Here is a 26,334-nt window from a genome sequence, read left to right as displayed (position 1 = left end):
TATTGTTTTTTCTATCACTGAAAGCTATGGCATCAGGTGAAGGACTGCTCAGTCACCTTGTCTGTTTGATTGAATAAAATGGCATGTCGTTGATCTATTACTGCAATCAATTGAAAGTGTGTTTCAAGTGGGTATCACCACCAAGTCACAACGTTTCAGAGAAATGGATAAATGTATAGTCCCTGCCCCGCATAAAACCTAGAAACCCGGGGTATTGTGGAGGATGCCGACAGAGTAGTGCTGATGTTTTCCAAAAGTATGCGTTGAGTTGAAGTAGCGTACATATTGCAACAAAGCCCATATAGATTCAAGGAACGTCATTTTGCCATAATAAAAATCTAACACGATTTAAGACTAGTTTACTCAAGGGGTTACTTTTTCCATCTCTACCTATACTCAGTTATTGAACGAGGTAACAGATCTAAATGGCATTTGTGTGGAGACTAATTTCATTGGTGATTCTTCATCAATAGCTCCTTGGCAGTGAACTATTGGAACGAGTCAAATGCAAGAGGTGAAACACCAGTCAAGCTGTCTAACTAGTATTAAAATGAGCCTTCAGCGAGAGAGGATGAGAGAGAAAGAGGACTGTGGGGGATGGGAAATAAAACGATAGTCTTTCCCCCCCATAAGCCTACAGGAAGTAACTTCATAGTCACGGGACTCTTAGCCTATTCGTATCAAGCAGACTAAGGTTATCAAATATGAAATAAACACACATAGACGACGGCATATTACTTATTTTTGAAAATGTTGATTACTGTTATTCTTCATATTAATATTGTTATTGCTCTTGAGGTTTATATTTTTTCATTGTAGCTTATATTCAATGTATTTTTTCTGGGGAGTTCACTTTTGATATCTTGCATAGGCATAGTCTATTGAGTACGTTCAGCGCGCCACACTCGGGTTACCCAACGGTCAGTATGGTAATGAAGAACACAATATACCTCGGGGATAATAGAAAGTTATTTTTCATCTCTACTGTCACGTGGCCGCTTTGTGTCCTCCGTTTTTCCAAACTGAATATTTATGATTAGGAAGGGGTACCCGCAAGGTTATATTCAGGGAAATGTTGAATGACATTTGATTATACATTTGACTTTTGCGCATGCATATTCACTTGTTTGTTGTGTGTTTTGGCTACTTCTCGAAGTTCCTTTGTGTAGCCTATACATTCCAGATGTAGGCCAAACATAGGACATTCAGCTAAAGGCATACATTTTGTGCAATGAAAGATTTAAATCTTGCCTCTGCTTAGTAATTTATGGGTCTAATAGACACTATCGGCGTCTCACAGTGTGTTGCGGAAATGTGTCAACTGTTTGGGTTTTTTGTGTGCATCATGTTTAGATGACACTATGATGACAGAAATGTTCAATTCTATATAATTATTAACACTTTACCATCATGTGCAGCCATTAATAGCCTATAACATATTTCAAGATATAGGCCACTATGTGGTGTGTTATGTGTATTGACGCGTCATAACCTACACGCTAGTCTGTGAGAAAGTTTCTACGAGCTGAATACGTGCTATCTCTAAAATATGTCCGCATGACATTGGCCTACCTATTATTCTGAGTGGGATTTATTAACAGTTATTTCCAATCACAGCTTGCAGCATTGGAATGCAGTTCAAGTCGTCTATATGCACCCTGTAGAACCGAATTTGTGTTTACAATTAACAACCGCAAATTCGCCTCTACGGGAATATATGGGCGATTTCAATACCTCTGTGTTAGAACGTAGTAGCCCATCAAGAACATCTGATAATGCTTCAATGGATGTAAGCAAACGTGTAACCTTTGGAAGATGGAGGAGAGGGGAGGTGGGGCCGCAAAGAGAGAGAGTGGGAGAGACGGAGCGAGATAGAAACCTGGAGAGAGAATGATCTAGGAAACCGTAAAGCGCGCGTACGAGCGGGCATCATTTGAAGCGATTGATTTACTGCATTTACAGCCTAATAAAACTCAAACAACAAGGGGGGTTCTAATAAATAAGCCAATCTAACTTTTATGTGTCGTTTTTATTTTTATCCAATAAAAACTGACACGGCAATGATGCCTGTTATTTAGGAAGTAGACAGTTAACCTGGAGGTTCAGCTCTCAGTCTCTCTGATATAGATCGTGAGGGGGACTCCGTCTGCAACTCGCCAGGCCATTATCACTCATAGGGTCATTATACAGCCATAACTGCTAGTCCAGTGCAAATACAGCTGCCAACTACTTGTTATTGTACCACCAATACCACGACCTAATGCTATATTCTAGTCTTCGGTTTACACAAGATTAAAAAATTGCAATGGCAATATTGTTGTTGTTATAACATTTTACATGTTTTACATTTTAGTCATTTAGCAGACGCTCTTATCCAGAGCGACTTACAGTAGTGAACGCATAACAAGCCTACAATAGGATAGTAATGGCCTAATAGCCTATTAAGCATATTAGTATAATTATTGGCCTCTTCATATCGTGAAAATTAGCATTATAAGTATTCTATTATCATATTAGTAGCATTGTACTGGTAGTAGCATCATCCTCGTTGGAATAGAATGGTTGAATTGACCCTGTGCGTAATGGTCTACAAACGATTGGCTTGTCAATGATCAATACGGCCCAATTAATTAGACGTGTGTTATCGTAAGAATGTTGTCCTGTTTTCCCTAAATCCTCCTTTTCTTCAGATATATGTTATTTTCTATCATTGTTAGCCATTGGGTGTGATTGTGATTGCATTCTGCTGTCATGGTTTAAGAATGGGGTGGTTTATCTGTACTTAACCGCATAGTTCACACCAATTAATGCCATTGTTACTTTGTTCTGTTTGTTTTGGTGTATATTTTTCCGAGTCATGTCACGATACCTGTGCTCTCCTCAGTCCCTGCCTGAGATGTGTGTATCTATGCCTGTCTGTTTCCTCACATAGCCTCCAACGGATCTTCGCCACTTTCTGCCCTATTCAGTCATTTAATGCTGATCTTGGTCGAAGAGCCGAGAAAACACTCTCACACAAAGGCTACAAAAATATTCGAATAAATGTTTGGTTCCTTATCCGGGAACTACCTCGCCAGCTGCCATTGGACTGCTGTGTCACGTGGTTAAAGTAACTTTACAGGGTCGCTTGCTAGTAGGAGGGCTTTATGGACCAGAAAAACGACAAAGGTAGAAAAATTATTTTTCACTCCAGAAATTAATGATCATGAGCTCGTATTTGATGGACTCTAGCTACATCGATCCGAAATTTCCTCCTTGCGAGGAATATTCACAAAATAGCTACATCCCAGAACACAGCCCTGAATACTACAGCCGCACGAGAGACACCGGCTACCAGCATCACCACCAGGAGTTGTATCCTCCGCGAGTGACCTACCAGGAGCGCCCGTATAACTGTGTAAGCATCCCCGAGCCCGAGCCCCAGACCGGCCATGGGCTCACACACTCGGGGAATCTGCTTGCGGGGAAGGCACATACATCTCCATGTGAACCCTTGCCACTGTTACCCACATCCCCTACCACCCCACCGATTGCGCCGCCTGCCTGCATCCAAGCCGCCCCGGAGCAACCCACCAGCTCTGCCTTGGCTAAGCAGCCTGTAGTGTACCCATGGATGAAGAAAATCCACGTCAGTATCGGTAGGCAATCTGTGTTGTTATTCTCTTTACTCGCTCTCCCTACCTCTCGTGCTCTCTCTTCCCCTCTTTCACCCTTATTTTACCTATATCGCCTGGCCTATAACCGGCTCGTGCTACGTACGTTTAGAGAGCAGCCCCTTTGAAATGGCACATATGATGTGGATTTACGAGTCAGCATTGGCAATTACACCCGCCATAAATTTTATAGCGGAAGCACTAGTCTGGACAGTTGTATTGCCATGTGGCTTTTCTGTTATGTATGTGTCAGAGGGAGGAGAAAGTGAGCGAGGAAAAGAGGGCTAAGGATTTTTTTTTAAATATAATGTAGAATAAATAATTCAGCTGCTCTCTCGCAGTGGAGAAAGTGCTACCCATTATAGAGCCCACGAGTCGAGTCCCTGACTGTGAAATATTTTATTGGGGATTAGATAATAGTGATTTCATTCTCCATTCACATCGCTATTTCTTTTCATATTTCAATTCACGCCAATCTTGCTTCCCTCCTATTTCTTCTTCTTTTCCTTTCCCTTTCTCCTCTCTTCTACTGACCTCTACAAACCTCTCAGCGAATCCCAATTACAATGGAGCAGACGCAAAGCGGTCCAGGACTGCTTACACTCGCCAGCAGGTCTTAGAACTGGAGAAGGAGTTCCACTATAACCGCTACCTAACTCGGCGAAGACGCATCGAGATCGCCCACACCCTGGTTCTCTCCGAGCGCCAGATCAAAATTTGGTTTCAGAACCGAAGAATGAAGTGGAAAAAAGACCATAGGCTACCCAACACGAAAGTGAGATCTTCCTCCTCATCCAACACTAGCGCGACCTCCGGGTCCAACACAGCGTCCACAACAGCCAGCACTCACCCGCGTGCTGTGGGCTCCGACACCGTGCCAGCTTCCCAGGAACTCTCTCGAGTGTCCGTAGTCGAACGAGACCAGGATATTACAAGGTTATAGACACAAAATAGTATCTGACAAAGAGGATGAAAAAACAACGGATTATTTATTTTAAAAATATATATTCTTTTTATATATATATAATTGTTCCGGTAGTGTTCTTGTGCGTAAACGGGTTTTTCTTCTCAGTCCACAGTGATTCAAGTATGCATGTGATATAGCATGGATTACTGCAGATACTGTACCAACGGATTATTACGGTTATCAGGGTTCATTTATTTATTATATCATGTTTTGTTATTTTTTAGTAAGTTGTTCTGACGAAAAGTAATAGACATTATCAAAGTATTTGCCTGTGGCAGAATACATAGCTGTCAGTAGACTTATACAAACACAATCGTTTTATTTATTCTCTGAAAAATAATGTTAGGGTAATCAATTTATTTAGGCTGTTCATCTCAGAGGTGACAGAATCAATAGCCAGTTTTTATTTTGCAATACATGTGAATCAGTGAAATGTTGTGATTTATTTTTCAGCACAACCTCTTATCAAGCAGTCAGTGAGGGTAGTGTGTTTTGTGATTACATTTTGTGATTTAGATTTATTTTAATTGATCATTGTAAAATGCAACAACATAAGTTCAGTGTTTTTGTGATAATCGTAGTGCTCAATAAAACCGTGTCGAGTAGTTTAGAATACGTTTGAGTCATCTTTATTTACGTATTCAGCATAAAAACCTATATTCTATTTACATGTGACCTACACCATGTTTTGAAAATGTATTAATGTAAGAGATGGGGAACCCTTGAGCGTCCCCATTGCAAACGAAGAAGTGCTCGGACCTTAAGGTGGTAGGCCTAGGCCCGTATGCCATCGGAATAACTGATTGATAACTTCTCTTAGAGCAGTTCCATTCTTCTATGGGTAAGAGGGGCAGAGGGTTTTCCGAGTCATCTCACATGAATAGCCCTTTCAGAGTTCACCAAAAGGTTGAAAATGTTTTCCCCAAATTCAAATGCACATTATGCATTGATAAAACTTAAACTAATGCCATAGAATGTGTTTGCAAACAAAGTTTGATTCATACGAGCACAGGTGACGTGTTTCAAGCAGGCTACCAACAATGTTATGGACCTGCGTGCGCATTTCCATAAGCCCATGTGCAACTGTTTTGCACATATTAAACATAACTAGACCTATGAAAGCCTCAACAAATTGGCTATAACTTAAAAATATGTGTATATTGTATTACGTTATTTCATGACACATTTTTTATTGTAGAAAGCACTGAATTCGTCTAGTTATTCTAGGAAAAATATTCATGCACACAGTCGTACTACAAATCAAACCAGCTACTATGTCTCTTCAATCTAAAGTGATTTTAAAATGTGTAGGTTAGACTGATATTAGCAGCGTTATAAAACTCACTGCAGCTTCGTAGCCTACAGATTCACTTTCAATCTACAATTTGCAAGAGTTGTATTCCAAGCCATTTTCACATGCAAATAACACTTGATATCTTCTATAGGTTATCTGTAGTGCTCAAGGGGATGACATTCCAAGCAAAAATACTTTTCAAAACTGTTTACAAAGTCTTATATGACAACAAAATCCTAAGTGTTTTGTTATAATATGTGTATAAGTTAATAAGCAGTTAGATGTCTACAGATTGTGGCGTTAATTGCCTGAGGCCCAAATACTGCTAGTGAGCATCTCCGTATAGACTGAAGTTATAAGCCTTGATATTCTAAGTCTTAAAGGAAAATACCACTCAATATCTTTTGGTATTTGTTTCATTAGTCCACTGTTGATACATTCCCAACATTTTTTGCATGTCAGTAATTACGTTTCAAGATATAGAACTGTCAAAATACAGAAAAGGTCACAGTATGATGAGTTTTGCAGTTTTTGAGTGGAGTATTCCTCTAATATACATGTTCCTATCTTAGCATGGACCTCTCAGCTCTTTCTTATAGAACAAAGCGACATGGGCTGTTCTGAGTTTCACTTGGCCATGACTTTCGGTGAGAGTGGAACCCCTCCAGATCCACCCACCGTTCTGGCTGCCATTATACTCCCGGACACCGGTGAGAAATGAGGGTGTATGCATACCAAAATCGCTGCCTCCCAGTGATCTGTTTTCTATAGCCTACCACTCTGTCGCCCTATAGCGCGGCTGAAAAGGGCAATCGTATTGAAATTTTTTTCAGGCGGACGGTATAAAAGACGGGTTCAGGCGGGGGACACGTTTTCTGTGCCATTAGCTTAATTCCAGTCCGAGATGCTCGACCTTTTCAACGGCCTGACATGGCCGGTCAAGCTCCCTCGACTTGTAACGTCGACTTGTAACGTGTGTGTATGTCTTCATGGGGTTGCCTTGATTGTGGATGTTTGTTCTACGTTAATTGACCTGTGGAGAGTGTGTGTGATGTGATTTGTTAATTGTTCTGATGCTGTAGCCTATCTGTGATCTCTAACTACAAATATGAAGCCTAAAATCTCATTATGCCGTAATACCGTAAATGCGTGAGTAATGTCTGAAATTAATAGCCTATAACAAAGCTTAGTTTACGATTATTAACATGTAATACACCTGAGGCTATTTAACACTAAAAAATGTCGTATAGGCCTGTATAAAACATTCAAGGTTTATGGGGAGAAATTGGTCCTGTGTTGCAACGTCAGCATCGTGGGTTCGATTCCCACTGGAGCCATCTATACCAAAATGTTTCTAAGCGCTATTGTAAGACACTTTCGATAAAAGTGTTTGCTAAATTACTAAAGTGTATTTTTAGGTCTATACACTGAGTGTATAAAACATTAGGAGCACCTTCCTAATATTGTATTGCACGCCCCTTTTGCCCTCAGAACAGCCTCAATTCATCGGGGCATTGACTCTACAAGGTGTCGAAAGCGTTCCACAGGGATTCTGGCCCATGTTGACTCAGTTCTTCCCACAGTTGTGTCAAGTTGGCTGGATGTTCTTTGGGTGGTGGACCATTCTTGATACACGCGGGAAACTGCAGAGCGTGAAAAACCCAGCAGCAGCTGCAGTTCTTGACACACTCAACCCGGTGCGTCTGGCACCTACTACCATACCCTGTTCAAAGGCACTTGAACCTTTGTTCTTGCCCATTTACCCGCTGAATGGCACACATACACAATCCATGTCTCAAGGCTTAAAAATCCTTCTATAACCTGTCTCCTCCCCTTCATCTACACTGATTGAAGTGGATTTAAGAAGTGACATCAATAATGGATCATAGCTTTTACCTGGATTCACCTGGTCAGTCTGTCATGGAAAGACTAGGTGTTCCTAATGTTTTGTACACAGTGTATATTTAGCATCAAATCGTTTTTTATTACATTTGGTTAAATGATACATAGTACAGCTAGTAGCCTAGCTTTAAATTGTGTTTTTAAAATTCAATATGTATCTCAATGTGTCATCCTCTCAGTACAGGCGTTAGTCTACCAAATCGATCCACTATTTTCAATGGGCCTATAGGCAGCACACGTGTTCATCCATCCAGTCGGCTAAAAGTTTTACAGTATCACCTCCTAATACTTCCCAGGTGTCTTTGACGGGACAGAGAGAGAGAGATGTGTGTCTGTCAGGATTTAATTGATAGGCTACATCATCGGGTTTCTGCACTTACTGTGTTTACGTTGACATTTCTGAGCGATCAGTGTCAGTGATGAATACACGTCCATTCCATTTTCATATTGGCAAAAATAATCGATATCTATGACTAACATCATTGCATTTGCTAATGAAAAGGCTGAGTCAGAAAAGTGTTCAGGAACAATTGATAGGTTGTAAAATGAATTTCGATGTAACCAGCAACTCCAACAACGAAAACACACTATTGTCGTGATAAGAGCCTAGAACATGCCTATTGAGGTGTGTGGACTGCATGTTTCTGGCGGTAGGGTCAAGTCACTGGATTTTTCTGCTGTTTGCGAGCAATGATAAATATTTAAACACCCAATGACATGTTTACTTGTGAGTTCGTGTCTGGCAACGAAAAGGGTCATGACCCTACTTGAGACAGGGATGGACACTAGAGGAGAGGGAGGAGAAGAGGTGACGCAGAGACCCACTCAGCGCTGTGGTATGGGTTATGGACCAATGGCTGTATTGGCACCAAACTAGGCTATTATGCAGGTGCAGTGGGCATGTCACACCGCACACAGACAGACATTTGCTCTCAGGTCAACGAATCCTTACGTTTACATTTACATTTAAGTCATTTAGCAGACGCTCTTATCCAGAGCGATGATGCGAGGAGGGATGAAGGACTAGATCGAACTTTGTCTTTTTGTAAAATGATTTAGCCTATGCCCATAAACAACATGTTTTTAACTTTTAAGTTTAAATGGATTTAGTAGTATGTAGTATTTAGATTTTTCGTGTAATTTGGTAGCCTACAAAAATACGTGTGTAGTCTAGGTGCTCGAAATAAACCATTATTTCGTAAGCCTAAATTTCCCCAAATGGGTCTTTATGACGTGATGTTGTCATATCTTAAACACCACATCCGTCTTTAATTCAGACAGCTTCATGTTGGCAAGCACCCTTGATAGTTTTGTGTCTATAGGCATAAGGCCGTTTTAATAGGCTGAGAAAGGTGCGATCAAACTTGCAATTTAGGCCTATAGGCCAATTGGTTTAACCATAAAATTACTCAAAACATTCCGCTTTGTGTCATTCAGTGGGCTTATATATAGCTTTCTGTGTCGCTGCATGCCAGGAGGAGTCCCCAGCCCCTGGGCTGTTTTCGAACTGTGCAGTCTTTCCAGCATTCCTCCTTCTCATTCTGATTTATGGCAAGTTTTGCTCTCATGTCCCTCAAAAATGCGGAACTCTTCCACAAGACATGGAATGGTTTTGGAATAGGCGAGGCTATGTGGGAGGATATATAGGCCACAGCTGCAGCCAATGGCTTCCTAATTTACACAGCCTTTTTGTGATAATTTTATCAAATGACCAAGTTATTAGAAAAATATTTTCTATAAATAGTTTACCATTTGGATTTTACATTGGTAGCCTAGCTGATTCCATCTCTATTGGGAGTTCGCCGATGGTTTCAGTGTGCAGGAGAGTGTTATGTGCCTCATGGCGGTAGTATAGGAGCCCAGGGTTGAAACAGAGGTCGTCTGGCTATTGAACAAAAAGGGAGGCACTCTCAATGGTGATGTGTTATAAATCTAGCCGCTTCTTTATTCAAACTCCGAAGCACAGCAGATGTTCCCTTCTCCCGGGATGCGTGCGCGCGCGCGTGCGTCGTTTAGGACCTCTCCCTGTAACCTATCACACGTGATGTGATGAAAAATTATACTTTAGCCTACATGAAACAAAACTATTTGCATATTATCATGTGTTATCCGATGTGCTTCATATACATTGTAAGCAATCATTTTTGCGAAAGGTGGCTAGTATTTTCATATAGGTCTACAAGTCCCCTCACAAATCACATACACACCCTTAAGGGAGTTTTGCAAGTCAAATAATCTGGTGGCTGTGTCAACATGTTCTCTCAGAAAATATGTGGTCTAAGAGAATGACAGATTTATATTACTTGCTACTTTCAAGTTTACAAAATTGTAAGTTATTCGCCAATAGCCCGTTTTAAGTCATGTGATGGATGACAAATGGGATACTATTGCAAAACAAACTACTTGGCCTATCTTCAATATCTTTCCATGTCAATTGTCCTTAAGATTATATGCCTGTAGGCTAATTAAACACTTTGGTGGAATTTGATTTAGATCCATTTGTTAATTGTTTTCAGTTCAGTCGCATGGTAGCTGCTGTCCACATGTGTCTAACTCACACTTTACACTACAACTTTGCTTGTGGGTAGGTTTATGGGTATACTATTATATTCCAAAAAGGATTGTTTACATGAGGGTGGAGGTTGTGTTTCCGGAACCTTAATTCCAATTTAATATGGCTCATTAGGAGGATCCACAATTATGCCTTGACAAATAAAGTCTTGTTTGACTCTCCCTCCAGGCTCATTGGTGGAGAATAATACCCAGTCCCATCTAGTCCAATGGACAAAACATTTTACTATTTGAGGAGGAGGAGAATATCAAATAGGAAATCTCTATGTGAATGAGCAATACAGTGAGGTCAGTCAGCCTATTCATCCTATCCAGTCACAGATGCAGTGTGAAACATGTCAAAGCAAAATGGCACTCAGAAGATGCTTCCACTGCAGATGTATGGGTGTCAACAGTAATCAACAGTAGGCCCGTGCTCTGATACATAAAGCTTTCCCCACACAAACAGTCATGACTGTTTCATCACCAGGGATTATTCTGTCTTGTCAAGAAATTGAATGAAGATGGTGTGTGCTCAAGGCTCCAGCAGTTACTATGACCTCATCATTAGATGGGACAGTAGGGCTAACAGGTTATGCTAATGCCTATCAACTAAGTTTATCTGGGTAACACACACACACACACACACACACACACACACACACACACACACACACACACACACACACACACACACACACACACACACACACACACACACACACACACACACACACACATACACACACACACACACACACAGTGGTGGAAAAAGTACCCAATTTTCATACTTAAGTAAAAGTAAAGATACCTAAAAATAAAATGACTCAAGTAAAAGTGAAAGTCACCCAGTAAAATACTACTTGAGTAAAAGTCTAAAAGTATTTGGTTTTAAATGTACTTAAGTATAAAACGTAAAAGTATGAATAATTTAAAATGTCTTATATTAAGCAAACCAGACAACACGATTTTATTGTTTTTTTTAATTTACAGATAGCCATGGGCACTGTTCAACACTCAGACAAAATTCACAAACGAAGCATTTGTGTTTAGTGAGTCCGCCAGATCAGAGGCAGTAGGGATGACCAGCGATGTTCTCTTGATAAGTGCATAAATTAGACAATTTTCCTGTCCTGCTAAGCATTCCAAATGTAATGAGTACTTTTTGGGTGTCAGGGAAAATGTAAGGAGTAAAAAGTACATTATTTTAAATGTAAAAGTAAAAGTTGCTAAAAATATAAATAGTAAAGTACAGATACCCCAAAAAACTACTTAAGTAGTACTTAAAAGTATTTTTCTTAAGTACTTTACACCACTGTACACATACACAATAATAGCTTATATTTGTCTATAGTCTAATAGTCCTCTAATTGACTTGCAACAAATGGTCATGATATTCCTTCATATCACACACAAATATAACAATTTAGGTCATATTTAGGTCATATTTAGGTCATATACTGGTATAGGACAATGTAGGACCTTTCAGCTATCACAATAAACTCTAATCCTATAGCCAGGGCATGAGATAACAGTCATGTAATAACTGTTCATGAGGCCATTTATAATGCTTATCTAGGTTAAGTGTAGATAATACCTTGTCAAATGAAAACAGTCCCACTCTTCCACCTGTATAAAAGTCCTGATGTGTTGTGAATATAATTGTGGAGGAAGATTTCAAAATGCTTAAACGCCCAATTTAAATTAGATACCTAAATTAGCCTACATCATTTTTTAAATTATAATTTAAACCCTGTGCTGTCTTGATACAAGGATATGCCATCCTGCGAAACGGTCTATCACGTTATTATTGGTCCAACACAACAAGGTCTCCTCAACCGTCGGCCAACTCAAACTTTTATATTTTACTCGGCGTTGTTTACAGCAATAGAACGCGATGGAGTCATAAATCTTACCCTGACTGCACCGAGACAGCGCCATTTGTATGCAGGGTTCTAACCACTGCCCATACCTCGCCTATTCACGTCTCCCCAGCTCGCCTTTTGCCTGCTCTCACCCTCAGGTCAGTCTGTCCCCTATATAGACTATCATACCATTTGACCCCAAGGAGAGTGACTGTGTTTGCCTAGGGCTGAATCAAAACGTCTTATTGATTGTTTGTATAGTTCATACGTCACTATCTGCCTGATAAATTCCCTAAACAAATGAATTATAAACTCATTGTAACATGTGAAGCCTTTGTCTTATTGACTACATGCCTATAGTTACCAGCAGCACACAGCCAGTTTGACTTATTTGATTCAAATCTTCTTCAATATTTAATTGAAGTTTTTTTCTAATTCCTTTTTATTGATATTTCTTCTCGATATCCCCTAGACCAGCTCAAAGGCAGGGACTAGACATTATAATGGTTTGACAGGGTGAGCTAACGGCAGGCGCGAGTGATGGGAGAGGAGAGTAAAAAATGATTTATTGTCGCCATCCCAGTTCACACAGAGTTCACGAGGAGCTGCAGCCTGCTTGTGAATGAAAGGACAGGAAAGGCTTGAGCTAGTCTAGCTCTCTGAAGAAAGAGAATAACAAAATAGAAAATATCTTTGCAAATTATTACAATTAAAATGTTAGTTTAATGGTGTCATACTCTGTAAGTAATATTAATATTATTAATAATAATACATTCATAGTTTTTTATCAGTGTGGTCAAGCAGAATTGCGAGTGATATGGCAGAGTAGTTTTGCTTCAGAATGAAGAGATTGCGGATTATATAATTGTACAATATTTGCATGATTTCTTTAATAAATCCAAGTGTTCACTTTAACAATATGATATATTTAGAAAATTTTGCAAAATGTCCGAAGGCTTTGAGAAGGCACAATTTTGGATAGAATTATAATAATTTGACATTTGACTTCTGATAAGCTCAATGTTAGGCAAAATGCCAAGAAAATGTTCCAACATTGACTTTGTTAAGGCCTATGTCTTTTATGGTGTTCATGGTACATCAGTTATGAGGATTATTTAACATGGGAAATTGCTGTCAAACTTGCTTCTCTTTTGTCTAGGCAGAAAATACTTGTGGGAAATGTATGCATGGGCAGGGCAATAGCAAGTGCAATATCATTTCAATTTAAAATTAAGAAGCATTTGAGTTGTGTGATTAGCATATGTAAAGACTTTTTATAATTCATTTGCATATTGCTTCTGCATACTTCTCCATGTAACTATTTAGCCCATAACTATAATTTAATTTGGTGCAATGTAGGCCTATTGCCAGGGCTGTTGCTATTGTTTGACAACCTTGCTGGAATTGCTTTCCTTGTTTAAATAAACCTGCCCAGCTTGGCAACTTGACAAAACTTTAGAAATCCAATTAGGTCTACTGATTACAACAATAATACAAATCACAGCAGAATATGTACAGTAGAAGTCGGAAGTTTAAATACACTTAGGTCGGAGTCTTTAAAACTCGTTTTTCAACCACTCCACAAATGTCTTGTTAACAAACTATAGTTTTGGCAAGTCAGTTAGGACATCTACTTTGTGCAAGTCATTTTTCCAACAATTGTTTACAGACAGATTATTTCACGTATAAAATTCACTGTTTCATAATTCCAGTGGGTCATAAGTTTACATACACTAAGTTGACTGTGCCTTTAAACAGCTTGGAAAATTCCAGAAAATGATGTCATGGCTTTAGAAGTTTCTGGTAGGCTAATTGACATAATTTGAGTCAATTGGAGGTGTACCTGTGGATGTATTTCAAGGCCTACCTTCAAACTCAGTGCCTCTTTGCTTGACATCATGGGAAAATCAAAAGAATCAACCAAGACCTCCCAAAAAATTGTAGACCTCCACAAGTCTGGTTCATCCTTGGGAGCAGCAAAGCACCCCCACAACATGATGCTGCCATCCCTGTGCTTCACGGTTGGGATATTGTTCTTCTGCTTGCAAGCCTCCCCCTTTTTCCTCCAAACATAACAATGGTCATTATGGCCAAACAGTTCTATTTTTGTTTCATCAGACCAGAGGACATTTCTCCAAAAAGTACGATCTTTGTCCCCATGTGCAGTTGCAAACCGTAGTCTGGCTTTTTTATGGTGGTTTTGGAGCAGTGGCTTCTTCCTTGCTGAGCGGCCTTTCAGGTTAAATCGATATAGGACTTGATTTACTGTGGATATAGATACTTTTGTACCTGTTTCCTCCAGCATCTTCACAAGGTCCTTTGCTGGTGTTCTGGGATTGATTTGTACTTATCGCACCAAAGTACGTTCATCTCTAGGAGACAGAACGCGTCTCCTTCCTGAGCGGTATGACGGCTGCGTGGTCCCATGGTGTTTATACTTGCGTACTATTGTTTGTACAGATGAATGTGGTACCTTCCAGCATTTGGAAATTTCTCCTAAGGATGAACCAGACTTGTGGAAGTCTATCATTTTTTTTCTGAGGTCTTGGCTGATTTCTTCTAATTTTCCCATGATGTCAAGCAAAGAGGCACTGAGTTTGAAAGTAGGCCTTGAAATACATCCACAAGTACACCTCCAATTGACTCAAATGATGTCAATTAGCCTATCAGAAACTTCTAAAGCCATGACATAATTTTCTGGTATTTTCCAAGCTGTTTATAGGAACAGTGAACTTAGTATATATAAACTTCTGACCCACTGGAATTGTGATACAGTGAATTATAAGTGAAATAATCTGTCTGTAAACAATTGCTGGAAAAGTGACTTGTGTCATGCACAAAGTAGATGTCCTAACCGACTTGCCAAAACTATAGTTTGTTAACAAGAAATTTGTGGAGTGGTTGAAAAACGAGTTTTAATGACTCCAACCTAAGTGTATGTACACTTCTGACTTCAACTGTAGCCAAGTCTTGTTTTCTATATTAATGACTGTCATTGCCTCTTTATGACTCTGTATGAGTACCTCTATGGGTAAAGGAATATATCATTCTGTTTATAATATGTTTTATTACATTTGCATTATTGTAATGGGGCAGATGTTTGACTATGTTTGACTGATGTCTCAGGCTATTACTAAACTAAATATTGTAGAGGGATATCTGTAAACACACCATTCCACCATTCCCATCCACATGTAAGAAAGGGAACAATATTGTGTTTATTTTTCTGGCAAATGTGAAATAAATGCAAATTAAGTTTTTAAACGTCTATGGTTATGCAAAGACAGAAAACATCGCTCAGTAGAATTGACTAATTTAATTTGTTGCACTTTATATCAACAAAACATCCTTCAAACCACTTTAGGGACTAAGAGAGTATCCTATTCTCTTCAGTGTGGAGACTACAGGCATTCTCTTCAGTGTGGAGGCTACAGGCATTCTCTTCAGTGTGGAGGCTACAGGCATTCTCTTCAGTTTGGGGGCTACAGGCATTCTCTTCAGTGTGGAGGCTACAGGCATTCTCTTCAGTGTGGAGGCTACAGGCATTCTCTTCAGTGTGGTGGCTACAGGCATTCTCTTCAGTGTGGAGGATACAGGCATTCTCTTCAGTGTGGAGGCTACAGGCATTCTCTTCATTGTGGTGACTACAGGCATTCTTTTCAGTGTGGAGGCTACAGGCATTCTCTTCAGCGTGGAGCCTACAGGCATTCTCTTCAGTGTGGAGGATACAGGCATTCTCTTCAGTGTGGAGGCTACAGGCATTCTCTTCAGTGTGGAGGCTACAGGCATTCTCTTCAGTGTGGAGGCTACAGGCATTCTCTTCAGTGTGGAGGCTACAGGCATTCTCTTCAGTGTGGAGGCTACAGGCGTTTTCTTCAGTGTGGAGGCTACAGGCAATCTCTTCAGTGTGGAGGCTACAGGCATTCTTTTCAGTGTGGAGGCTACAGGCATTCTCTTAAGTGTGGAGGCTACAGGCAATCTCTTCAGTGTGGAGACTACAGGCATTCTCTTCAGTGTGGAGGCTACAGGCGTTTTCTTCAGTGTGGAGGCTACATGCGTTTTCTTCAGTGTGGAGGCTACAGGCATTCTCTTCAGCGTGGAGACTACAGGCATTCTCTTCAGTGTGGAGGATACAGGCATTCTCTTCAGTGTGGAGGCTACAGGCATTCTCTTCAGTGTGGAGGCTACAGGCATTCTCTTCAGTGTGGAGGCTACAGGCGTTTTCTTCAGTGTGGAGGCTACAGGCATTCTCTTCAGTGTGGAGGCTACAGGCATTCTCTTCAGTGTGGAGGCTACAGGCATTCTCTTCAGTGTGGAGGCTATAGGTGTTTCCATTTACCTAACATTGTGACTCAGGGTGTGGAGGCAAGCTATATGTGGCATGAAGTCTCCCAAATATGCATACAATAGTGGTATGAAAGTGGCAAAGCAGGGTAGCTTGTCCTCTAAGTGTGGTGTTGGTTCAAGGCCCTGGATGGAAAAAAGTATTTATAAAAAACCTAACTAGAATGCTTTGTAAAATGTGAAAATGTCTGCAAATACAAATGTTATTTTCTTCTGTAATACAATTTTTACAGAAATTGTGTGCGAAGCATTGCGTTGCATCATGCCACCAAAATTGACTGATAGTCCATCATTTCTGGTTTTGTATATGTAACCTCAACCCTATGTGTTTTTCTCCCCTGCTTTCTATCTCCCTAGGAATGTCACCTGAGAGGCAAAGTAAGGTGGATCCTGTTCGGTGACAAAGACAGCAGATGAGCCTAGCACACCTATTCCTCTTGGACGGCCACATGGATGGATGCTGTGAGGAACCTGGCTCTTGGGCTCCACCTTGATATGATTCTCTAAGGGAGAATATGACTGCAGCAGCACTTCACTCAGTGCTCTGACAAGGACCTAAGTGTAGAAGCTATGGCCTGCACCCACCTCACTCCTGCAGCAAATGGTGCATCCTCTGATCCCCTACAGTAAACAGAGCTTCAGCGATGGGAAACAAGAGGAGCAAACAAGGCTGAGCTCTAGAGCTTAAGGGGGGATCGTTGTTGGATCAGCAGTGATTATGAATTAAGTGATGTTGTCCGTAAGTACATTAGGTTATGATTAGTGAGGGCCGTTGAGATTAGAGTGCTACTCTCAGGAACTTGGACAAGGGCTAATTGCTTCAGTACACTGATCTTGCCATCAGCCTCTTTTGGACTACACCTCTGAGGACTGTTGTTGACGGGCAGGCTAGTGAACTCTCCAGCTCCACGGACCCTTACCTGTTCCAGTCGGGTTAATATGATATGTGATGCTACAGTTGGGACATTGGGAGAAGACTCTCACTATGACAAGTACCTCTGATAAGATTGTTCTGAGGACACACACACACAAAATATTTAGCTATTTTGCAAACTACCAATATCTGGAGGCCCATTGTGATTCCTCAAGTGAGTTGTTTTCTCATTGCTAAATTAGATGAATGCATTAATTGTATTTTGCTACATTGTATTAAGATATTCATATTGAATACTGAAACAATTTATATGTTAAACATATGTATATGTGTTTTATACACCTGTGATAATGACACACCACCAAATATTATGGAAGCCATAAACTATGGAAAAAACAGATTGAAATTAAATTTGTTGTACACATTTGTGAAATTGTTTATTAAATGCTTTAATATGAGAGTTGATGGTATTTCTCTAGTTTGTGTCTTTTGAACTGAGCAATGTAAATGTGATGCATGTTCAAATTAGAAATGCAAATAATAAGATTACATACTGTGAAATAGAGGGATTCATTACCAGTGGCAAATAGACAGCCTTTGTTCCTTGTTGTATGGAAAACACACTAAAAACACACAAAACTCATCATTTTGTAGTCCATAAATTCAATGTGAATTATTTCTAAATGAAGGAGAAAGAAGCGAGCCATGCCTTGGTGCATTGTCTGCAGACTGCTGTGAGATCAACACCATTTTCTTGCAAATCAAATCAAATGTTATTAGTCACATGCTTCATGAACAACAGGTGTCGACACAGTGAAATGCTTACTAACGGCCCTTCCCAACAATGCAGAGTGAAAGAAAATAGAAAGGTAAAACACGTAATAATAAAAGTAATAATAAATACACAATGAGTAACAATAACTTGGCTATACTGTATGTACATGTAAGTAAAAATAAGAGATAATAAACAGTAGCAACAGCGTATGTGATCTGTCAAAAAAGTTTGTGCAAAAAGGGTCAATGCAGATAGTTAAATAGTTATCCAAATAGCTACCCTGACTAAGTATTTAGCAGTCTTACGGCTTGAGGGTAGAAGTTTTTCAGGATGTTGTTGGTTCCAGACTTGGTGCATCGGTACTGTTTGCCATGCAGTAGCAGAGAGAACAGTCTAGGACTGGAATCTTTGACAATTTTTAGGACCTTTCTCTGGCACAGCTTGGTATAGAGGTCCTGGATGGCAGAGAGCTTGGCTCCAGTAATGTACTGGGCCGTATGCACTACCCTCTATAGCGCCTTGCGGTGTTGTAGCAAAGCAAGATGTTCTCAGTGGTGCAGCTGTAGAACTTTTATAGGATTTGAGGACCCAGGCCACATTTCTTCAGCCTCCTGAGGGGGAAGAGGTGTTGTCGTGCCCTCTTCATGACTGTGTTGGTGTGTGTGGACCATGATAGATCCTTAGTGATGTGGACACTGAGGAACTTGAGTTCTCGACCCACTCCACTACAGACCGTCGATGTGAATGGGGGCGCACTCAGCCCTTAGTTTCCTGTAGTCCACGATTAGCACCTTTGTCTTGCTGACGTTGAGGAATAGGTTGTTGTCCTTGCACCACACTGCCAGGTCTCTGACCTCCTCCCTATAGAACACAATGTTAGCTCCTGCATCAGGGCATAGTAACATTATCCCTGCATTGCAATCAAATCCTGCTTTGTCCTTCTGTTTTCATCCTAGCTTAGTCTGATACACTTTGAGGGTAAAAGGTTTTTGCCAAATAATGACTACAGATTATTATAATAACATTTCTGAGAATGTGTAAATAATTATTATCAAAGAATTACAGTGAAGTGTATTTGATATTTGAAGTGTTTATTTTTCTCTCATCCATATTACTCTCTCTCATTCTCCCTACCCCTCTCTTTCTTTTTCCCCTCAACCTCCCTCCCTCCCTCCCTCCCTCCCGCCCGCCCGCCCGCCCTATCTGTCTCTCTGTCTGCTTCTCTGATGGTGTTTGCAGTGGCTGGCTGTATGCTGTGTACGCGGATGCTGTTATTGTAAATACGCCACTGCATTATCATCTGTCAGCCACGCAGTCAGAGCAGTGGGCTTAATGGACGAGTTGGCCCGCCAATGGCCCCTGTTCGTAACAGTAGCAAATGCCAACTCTGTGCTACACGCCTCGCGCTCTGCCATTCTAATTCTGTTATTACTGTCATATGACTATTAATCACAGCCACAGAAGAACAAGAGGAGGGGGAGAAATACACCAGCACAATTAATGCAACTCAATCTACAAGAACCCAACACATGGAGACCCTCTCTTTATGCAGATTTCACATATGGGGCTTGAGAACTTCAATTGAGGTCTTAGCGAATAGAGAATTCTAGAAATTGTGTTGAAATTACTCATTATTATTCATTGAAGGTTTTTCATAACCCTATAGTAAAAAAGTAATGAAAACTAGCCTACTACTGTGAATGACAATTCTGTTTGTTTTCCCTTCATCCTTTAGCATTACCCTGGAGGCCCTGCACTGGAGTACTAGAGTTACAAGATGGAGTAAACAGCATAACCCAATGACTCCAGAAGCCAGGGAAACAGCTATGTTCTGGGTTACATTACCGGAAGGGGTCATGCTGGCAGCCCAAGTCATTGCTGAATAACGACATTTTGGTCTAATCACACTCAGATTGAAATTATGTAAATGTGGGAACAGATGCAGATGAGAGAGCATTTTGGCGACACATGGCTCCAAATCCCACGGCTATTACTCAAAAGAGGAACTCCAAGTAATGGCAGCAATGCTGGAGGAAAGACTCAATGACCCACACCAAACAAGTGGTTTCTCTGTTTGCCTGTTTTTGATTGTGTTTATTTGTTATTGCCTCTGGTGGTCCAAACAAGCCTGCTGTTCAAACTTCTCACTTTGTTCTTCCGTTTTTCTTTTTCTTCCCTGTATCAAGTAATGCTGTGGTTAAGAAATGTAGAGCGTGAACGATTGAATAATACTGCTTAGTGATTGAATAATACTGTGTGTGTTTGTGTGTGTGTGTGTGTGTGTGTGTGTGTGTGTGTGTGTGTGTGTGTGTGTGTGTGTGTGTGTGTGTAACTTCTGAAGGCGTATACATATTATCATTAGCTCTATTTTATGCCTCCCAGATTTGTCAAGAGCCTTCAAAAGATGTGAAAATCTCTCAGTGATTGAACAACAGCTGTTTACATGGAATATGTTGACATTAAATCAAGTAGTGTCTTGCAAAAGAATCCCTTGAGATTCAATCTCCTTGTGTGCACTTGACACACACACACACACACACACACACACACACACACACACACACACACACACACACAGTTGAAGTCGGAAGTTTACATACACTTAGGTTGGAGTCATTAAAACTCGTTTTTCAACCACTGCACAAATTTCTTGTTAACAAACTAGAGTTTTGGCAAGTCGGTTAGTAATTTTTCCAACAATTGTTTACAGACAGAGTATTTCACTTATAACGCACTGTGTCACAATTCCAGTGGGTCAGAAGTTTACATACACTAAGTTGACTGTGCCTTTAAACAGCTTGGAAAATTCCAGAAAATGATGTCATGGCTTTAGAAGCTTCTGATAGGCTAATTGAAATCATTTGAGTCAATTGGAGGTGTACCTGTGGATGTATTTCAAGGCCTACCTTCAAACTCAGTGCCTCTTTGCTTGGAAAATTCAATGGGAAAATCAAAAGAAATCAGCCAAAAAAAATGGTAAACCTCCACAAGTCTGGTTCATCCTTGGGAGAAATTTCCAAACCCCTGAAAGTACCACGTTCATCTGTACAAACAATAGTACACAAGTATAAACACCATTGGACCACGCAGACGTCGTACCACTCAGGAAGGAGATGCGTTCTGTCTCCTAGAGATGAACGGATTTTGGTGCGAAACGTGCAAATCAATCCCAGAACAACAGCAAAGGACCTTGTTAAGATGGTGGAGGAAACAGGTACAAACGTATCTATATCCACAGTAAAATGAGTCCTATATCGACATAACCTGAAAGGCCGCTCAGGAAGGAAGAAGCCACTGCTCCAAAACCACCATAAAAAAAGCCAGACTACAGTTTGCAACTGCAAATGGGGACAAAGATCGTACTTTTTGGAGAAATGTCCTCTGGTCTGATGAAGCAAAAATATAACTGTTTGGTCATAATGACACATTCTCTTGGTCAGATATTCCCTGGCTTGGTGAGACACGATTCGTCTCCTTCCACCAGAGCCTGTTCACTGGGGAATGTTAACTGGAGTGCAGTTAAATCCTCATTGATTTTGATAATGTGCTGCTTTAATATGACAGTAACAGTTGTAAGCAATACAGGTAGTCAACTTACCCAGATTGATGGTCCTTAGGTGAGTTACGAGTTACGACCCATCTACCTTGCTGATGCCTCTGTCCCCAACACCATAAAAGAAAGCAGACAAATAAATAAGAGCCGTAAAGGTGACAAAGGAAGGGGACATTTAACATCTCTAGGGTAGGTGGCACCAAATCGTCCCACCTACGTAACAGCCAGTGGAATCCTGTGGCGCGTTATTCAAATACCTTAGAAATGCTATTACTTCAATTTCTCAAACATATGACTATTTTACAGCATTTTAAAGACAAGACTCTCGTTAATCTAACCACACTGTCCGATTTCAAAAAGGCTTTACAGCGAAAGCGAAACATTAGATTATGTCAGCAGAGTACCCAGCCAGAAATAATCAGACACCCATTTTTCAAGCTAGCATATAATGTCACAAAAACCCAGAAGAATGCAGCACTAACCTTTGATGATCTTCATCAGATGACACACCTAGGACATTATGTTATACAATACATGCATATTTTGTTCAATCAAGTTCATATTTATATCAAAAACCAGCTTTTTACATTAGCATGTGACGTTCAGAACTAGCATACCCCCCGCAAACTTCCGGTGAATTTACTAACAATTTACTCACGATAAACGTTCACAAAAAGCATAACAATTATTTTAAGAATTATAGATACAGAACTCCTCTATGCACTCGATATGTCCGATTTTAAAATAGCTTTTTGGTGAAAGCACATTTTGCAATATTCTAAGTAGATAGCCCGGCATCACAGGTCTAGCTATTTAGACACCCAGCAAGTTTAGCCTTCACCAAACTCCGATTTACTATTAGAAAAGTTTGATTACCTTTGGTGTTCTTCGTCAGAATGCACTCCCAGGACTTCTACTTCAATAACAAATGTTGGTTTGGTCCCAAATAATCCATAGTTATATCCAAACAGCGGCGTTTTGTTCGTGCGTTCAAGACACTATCCGAAAGGGTAGATAAGGGTTACGAGCACGGCGCATTTCGTGACAAAAAATGTCTAAATATTCCATTACCGTACTTCGAAGCATGTCAACCGCTGTTTAAAATCAATTTTTATGCCATTTTTCTCGTAAAAAAGCGATAATATTCCGACCGGGAATCTGCGTTTAGGTAAATAGACGAAAGAAAATAAAGCACGGGGTCGACTCGTGCACGCGCCTAAGCCCATTATCCTCTGATCGGCCACTTGCCAAAAGCGCAAATGTGTTTCAGCCTGGGGCTGCCTCGATATCATTCAGCTTTTTCCCGGGCTCTGAGAGCCTATGGGAGCCGTAGGAAGTGTCACGTTACAGCAAAGATCCTCAGTCTTCAATAAACAGAGACAAGAAGAACAAGATCTTGTCAGAGAGGGCACTTCCTTTAAGGAATCTTCTCAGGTTTTTGCCTGCCATATGAGTTCTGTTATACTCACAGACACCATTCAAACAGTTTTAGAAACTTTAGGGTGTTTTCTATCCAAAGCCAATAATTATATGCATATTCTAGTTACTGGGTAGGAGTAGTAACCAGATTAAATCGGGTACATTTTTTATCCGGCCGTGTAAATACTGCCCCCTAGCCCTAACAGGTTAAGCAGGTGATTGGAGCCAATTTCGGGTTCTATATAGAACCTTTAGGGGTGTCATATGAAGTAGGCATAGAACTGTTTTTGGTTATATCCAGAACCTTCCTTTCTAAGAGTGTGTGTTTGGTAATAGACAATCATTTGGAATACCCTCTACATAAATCTTTTTTTCCCTCTGATTCAAGTAGCTGAATTTATTCCTGAAATCAATGCCTCGATTAAATATCCCTTGGATTTTAACTAGTGATATGAAATCCCTGTCAGTGTGTTAGATCATGACATGGCTCACTCTCACTCAGCACCATACTATGCTTCCAGGCAGGTGTTGTCCATTAAGATGGAGTAAAAGATCCCTCTCTCCCCCTTGCTCTCTCTCCCACTCTCTCAGCACCACTCCATACTCTCACACAGGTTGGCAAGTTTGAATGAAGCAAGCTTGCACCAATCATCCTCTCTCCACAGCCCAGGCAGCACTAGCTCAACTTCAGCGGTGCTCGCTGACCTCTCCTCTCTCCTCTCTCCTCTCTCCTCTCCTCTCTCCTCTCACCCCTCTCTCCTCTCTCCTCTCTCCTCTCCTGGCGGTGACAGTCATCTGCCAGCACCAATTCATCCCTCTGGCGCTTCCAGGGTCGAGAAATGGACAAATAACAACGCCTCCTGCTCCTCTGCGGTCAAACGAGAGGCCACCAGGCGCTGCATAATTTCCTAGGGCATTGTCAGGGGAAGTGAGGAGGTAATGCGCTACGGGGAGATGCATCCCTGTCAAGTGAGGCTCACTACATAACAGCCCTGACCTCCCCATGTGATCATGCCGTTCTTAAATACCAAGGTGATTGGTATGTAGTTCATCATGAGGTGAGCAGATATGATGCAGATGAAGGCCTGGGACCTGGTTATAACTCTTCATGTAGCTGACACAGGAAAACACATGAACCTATGACCGGATGTTTTCTGAGGGTCTGAATTCAGGGATTCACTTTACATACAACGTAATGTGTCAAACACGATTTTATATTTCAACACTGTCATTCAGAAATCACTGAATTCCATCCTCTCCTAATGTTTGAGAGGAGAGAACAACCGCTACAGTAAAATCATGTTATTATGTGTCGAAGGTACAAGAACAGTCAAGAGGAAGGATAACAAATTGTTAAGAAACTGTTCCAGACCTTTAAAGACAATGGGTTAACACACTTTAACCCGAACTCTAAAATATTAGAGAGAGAGCGAGAGAGAGAGAGAGAGAGAGAGGGGTCAGAGAGGCGTGTCCACTGCTTCGAAATGCTACTACTTGTATCAGCTCACCAAGCAGTTAAGGTGTTTGGTTCAGTTGTCTGGCTGTGCTTGTCTCCACAGTGTTTGAAGGGGTTTCAGCATGCATTGATTCATTACATGACATTACGTGACCTATGGTTCACTTCACCTGAGTACCAAGGTTGAACAGGCTCACCAAGACCCATAGTTCACCACTGCGCCAAGGCTCACCACTGCACTTAGCAGGTTTATCAAGACACCAGACTTATGTGCTCTTATATGATTATTAGACAGACAAGGGAAAAGGCTATCATAGAAGATAAACCAAAAAACGGGAACCCCAATTTCCCAGTAAACTCAACTGCATGAGTAGGCTATGGACTGTTGGAGGAGGTGCATGGAATCACTGAGACATCATGCACATTTATGATCCAATTTTAAACAAAGTTAAAGACTAGTAATTCATTATTTCATGAATTACAATGAGCTGAAAATGAGTTCAGACAAAAAAATGTATAATCGTCCAACCTAGGGAGTTGTGTGTGTTGGCAAGATGCAGGTCGGTTTTAGAGGCATGCAGTGCTGAGTTAATTAAACAGAAAAGGGAAGGAGGAGGAAGGAAGGACACTTTTTTGTCCCCTACTCCAGATGCAGGCTATTACAAATACATGCTGTTTCCTGTGTGTCTCTGTGAGGCAGCTCCACTATTGACTGTGAGTAAATGAATATTCAGACGGTAAAAAAAAGCTACCCGTATTTGTATTAATCGAGCTCCGGGTGGGAGAAACAGTAGTGGGGAGGCAGGTGAACCCTGGACGACCCCAGGAGCTGTCACACAGACATATCTGCTTATTATGCAAATGTAAGGAGTGAGCTATTGATCCCAGCCTGTAGGATACCATTAGCCCGCCCAGCTGGGACCAGGGGTATATCTCAGTGTTGTACCCATGCACACTGCATATTGCTGATCATTTGCAAATGTATATCAAATCTGCATGAAACAGCCTCCAGACACTCAATGCAAACAGACCATATCCCATGATGGTGACACTGAGAGGAGGGGTGATGATGATGAAGATGATGATGATGATGATAATGGCGATGAGGATATTGATAATGATTGTAATTCTACAATAACAATCACAAGCAGTAAACACATTTTAATCATGTTTATTGATTATTCATTTCTGTTTCTGCAATGGTAATCAGGAATAGGGATCAAGTAGGCCTCCTGTACATATATATTTAAAATAAAGTAGGCTACATACTGTATCTTAATTGGGTTCTCTACAGATCTTTATTGTATTCTCTCTAGCAGTCAAACACACAGGATTTGACCACAAGCAGAACACAAATGCTAACACACTCAAATAAGTTTACAGAGGAGACAACACAGCTGGATGAAGAGGAGCACAGGCACTGCAATTCATTTACACTTGCCTGATTATTTTTCACCATCCAGGCCACTCCACAACTGAACCACACCTTCCAGAGTTGCTATTGCACTTGATCCCTACGGAAAACACACACTGTCTCTATCCATCTTTATCTAGCTACCATTCTCCATATCACCCAATCACATCAATCAATAATGAGAGTATACTGTGGTATTGCCTTGATGAAAAACTGACAGTAGCAAAAGAAAACAAAAGGAAGAATAGTGACAAAAGGTATGTATGTA

General features: G+C 40.7%; 3 protein-coding genes across 5 annotated transcripts in view; 2 read left to right on the top strand and 1 right to left on the bottom strand.

The window, feature by feature from the left end:
- The window catches only part of LOC115150485 (homeobox protein Hox-C6), a 59,886-nt gene extending 39,175 nt beyond the window's left edge, over positions 1-20,711 (top strand). For 2 of the 3 annotated variants that reach the window (XM_029693844.1, XM_029693841.1), the window contains exon 3: positions 16,933-17,914. The gene's annotated coding sequence lies outside the window, so the exon portion shown is untranslated. Of the gene's footprint in view, positions 1-16,932; positions 17,915-19,959 lie in introns of those variants that run through there. The other variant, XM_029693842.1, reaches the window with a different exon arrangement.
- Positions 2,377-5,235, top strand: LOC115150483 (homeobox protein Hox-C4a-like). Its single transcript, XM_029693835.1, has 2 exons — positions 2,377-3,638; positions 4,205-5,235. Exons 1-2 carry the CDS (start codon positions 3,200-3,202, stop codon positions 4,594-4,596), a joined length of 831 nt encoding a protein of 276 aa, XP_029549695.1. The 5' UTR covers positions 2,377-3,199; the 3' UTR covers positions 4,597-5,235.
- LOC115149799 (putative uncharacterized protein ENSP00000383309) lies at positions 15,592-16,566 on the bottom strand. The gene has a single exon (XM_029692626.1). The coding sequence runs from the start codon at positions 16,564-16,566 to the stop codon at positions 15,592-15,594; it is 975 nt and encodes a 324-aa protein (XP_029548486.1).
- Positions 20,712-26,334: the final 5,623 nt, after the last annotated feature.

This window comes from Salmo trutta, chromosome 16 (assembly GCF_901001165.1).
Source record: "Salmo trutta chromosome 16, fSalTru1.1, whole genome shotgun sequence".
NCBI classification, from domain to species: domain Eukaryota; kingdom Metazoa; phylum Chordata; class Actinopteri; order Salmoniformes; family Salmonidae; genus Salmo; species Salmo trutta.
Note: the sequence above shows the minus strand (reverse complement) of the source record. Positions and strands in the feature narration are given on the sequence as shown.

What these genes read in the sequence shown, in the direction of transcription:
- LOC115150483 (XM_029693835.1), top strand. Translation starts at nt 3,200, where the DNA reads ATGATCATGAGCTCGTATTTGATGGACTCTAGCTACATCGATCCGAAA. An exon ending in GAAAATCCACGTCAGTATCG is followed by an intron (nt 3,639 to 4,204) that starts GTAGGCAATCTG and finishes CAAACCTCTCAG; the next exon opens with CGAATCCCAATTACAATGGA.
- LOC115149799 (XM_029692626.1), bottom strand. Translation starts at nt 16,566, where the DNA reads ATGGAAACACCTATAGCCTCCACACTGAAGAGAATGCCTGTAGCCTCC.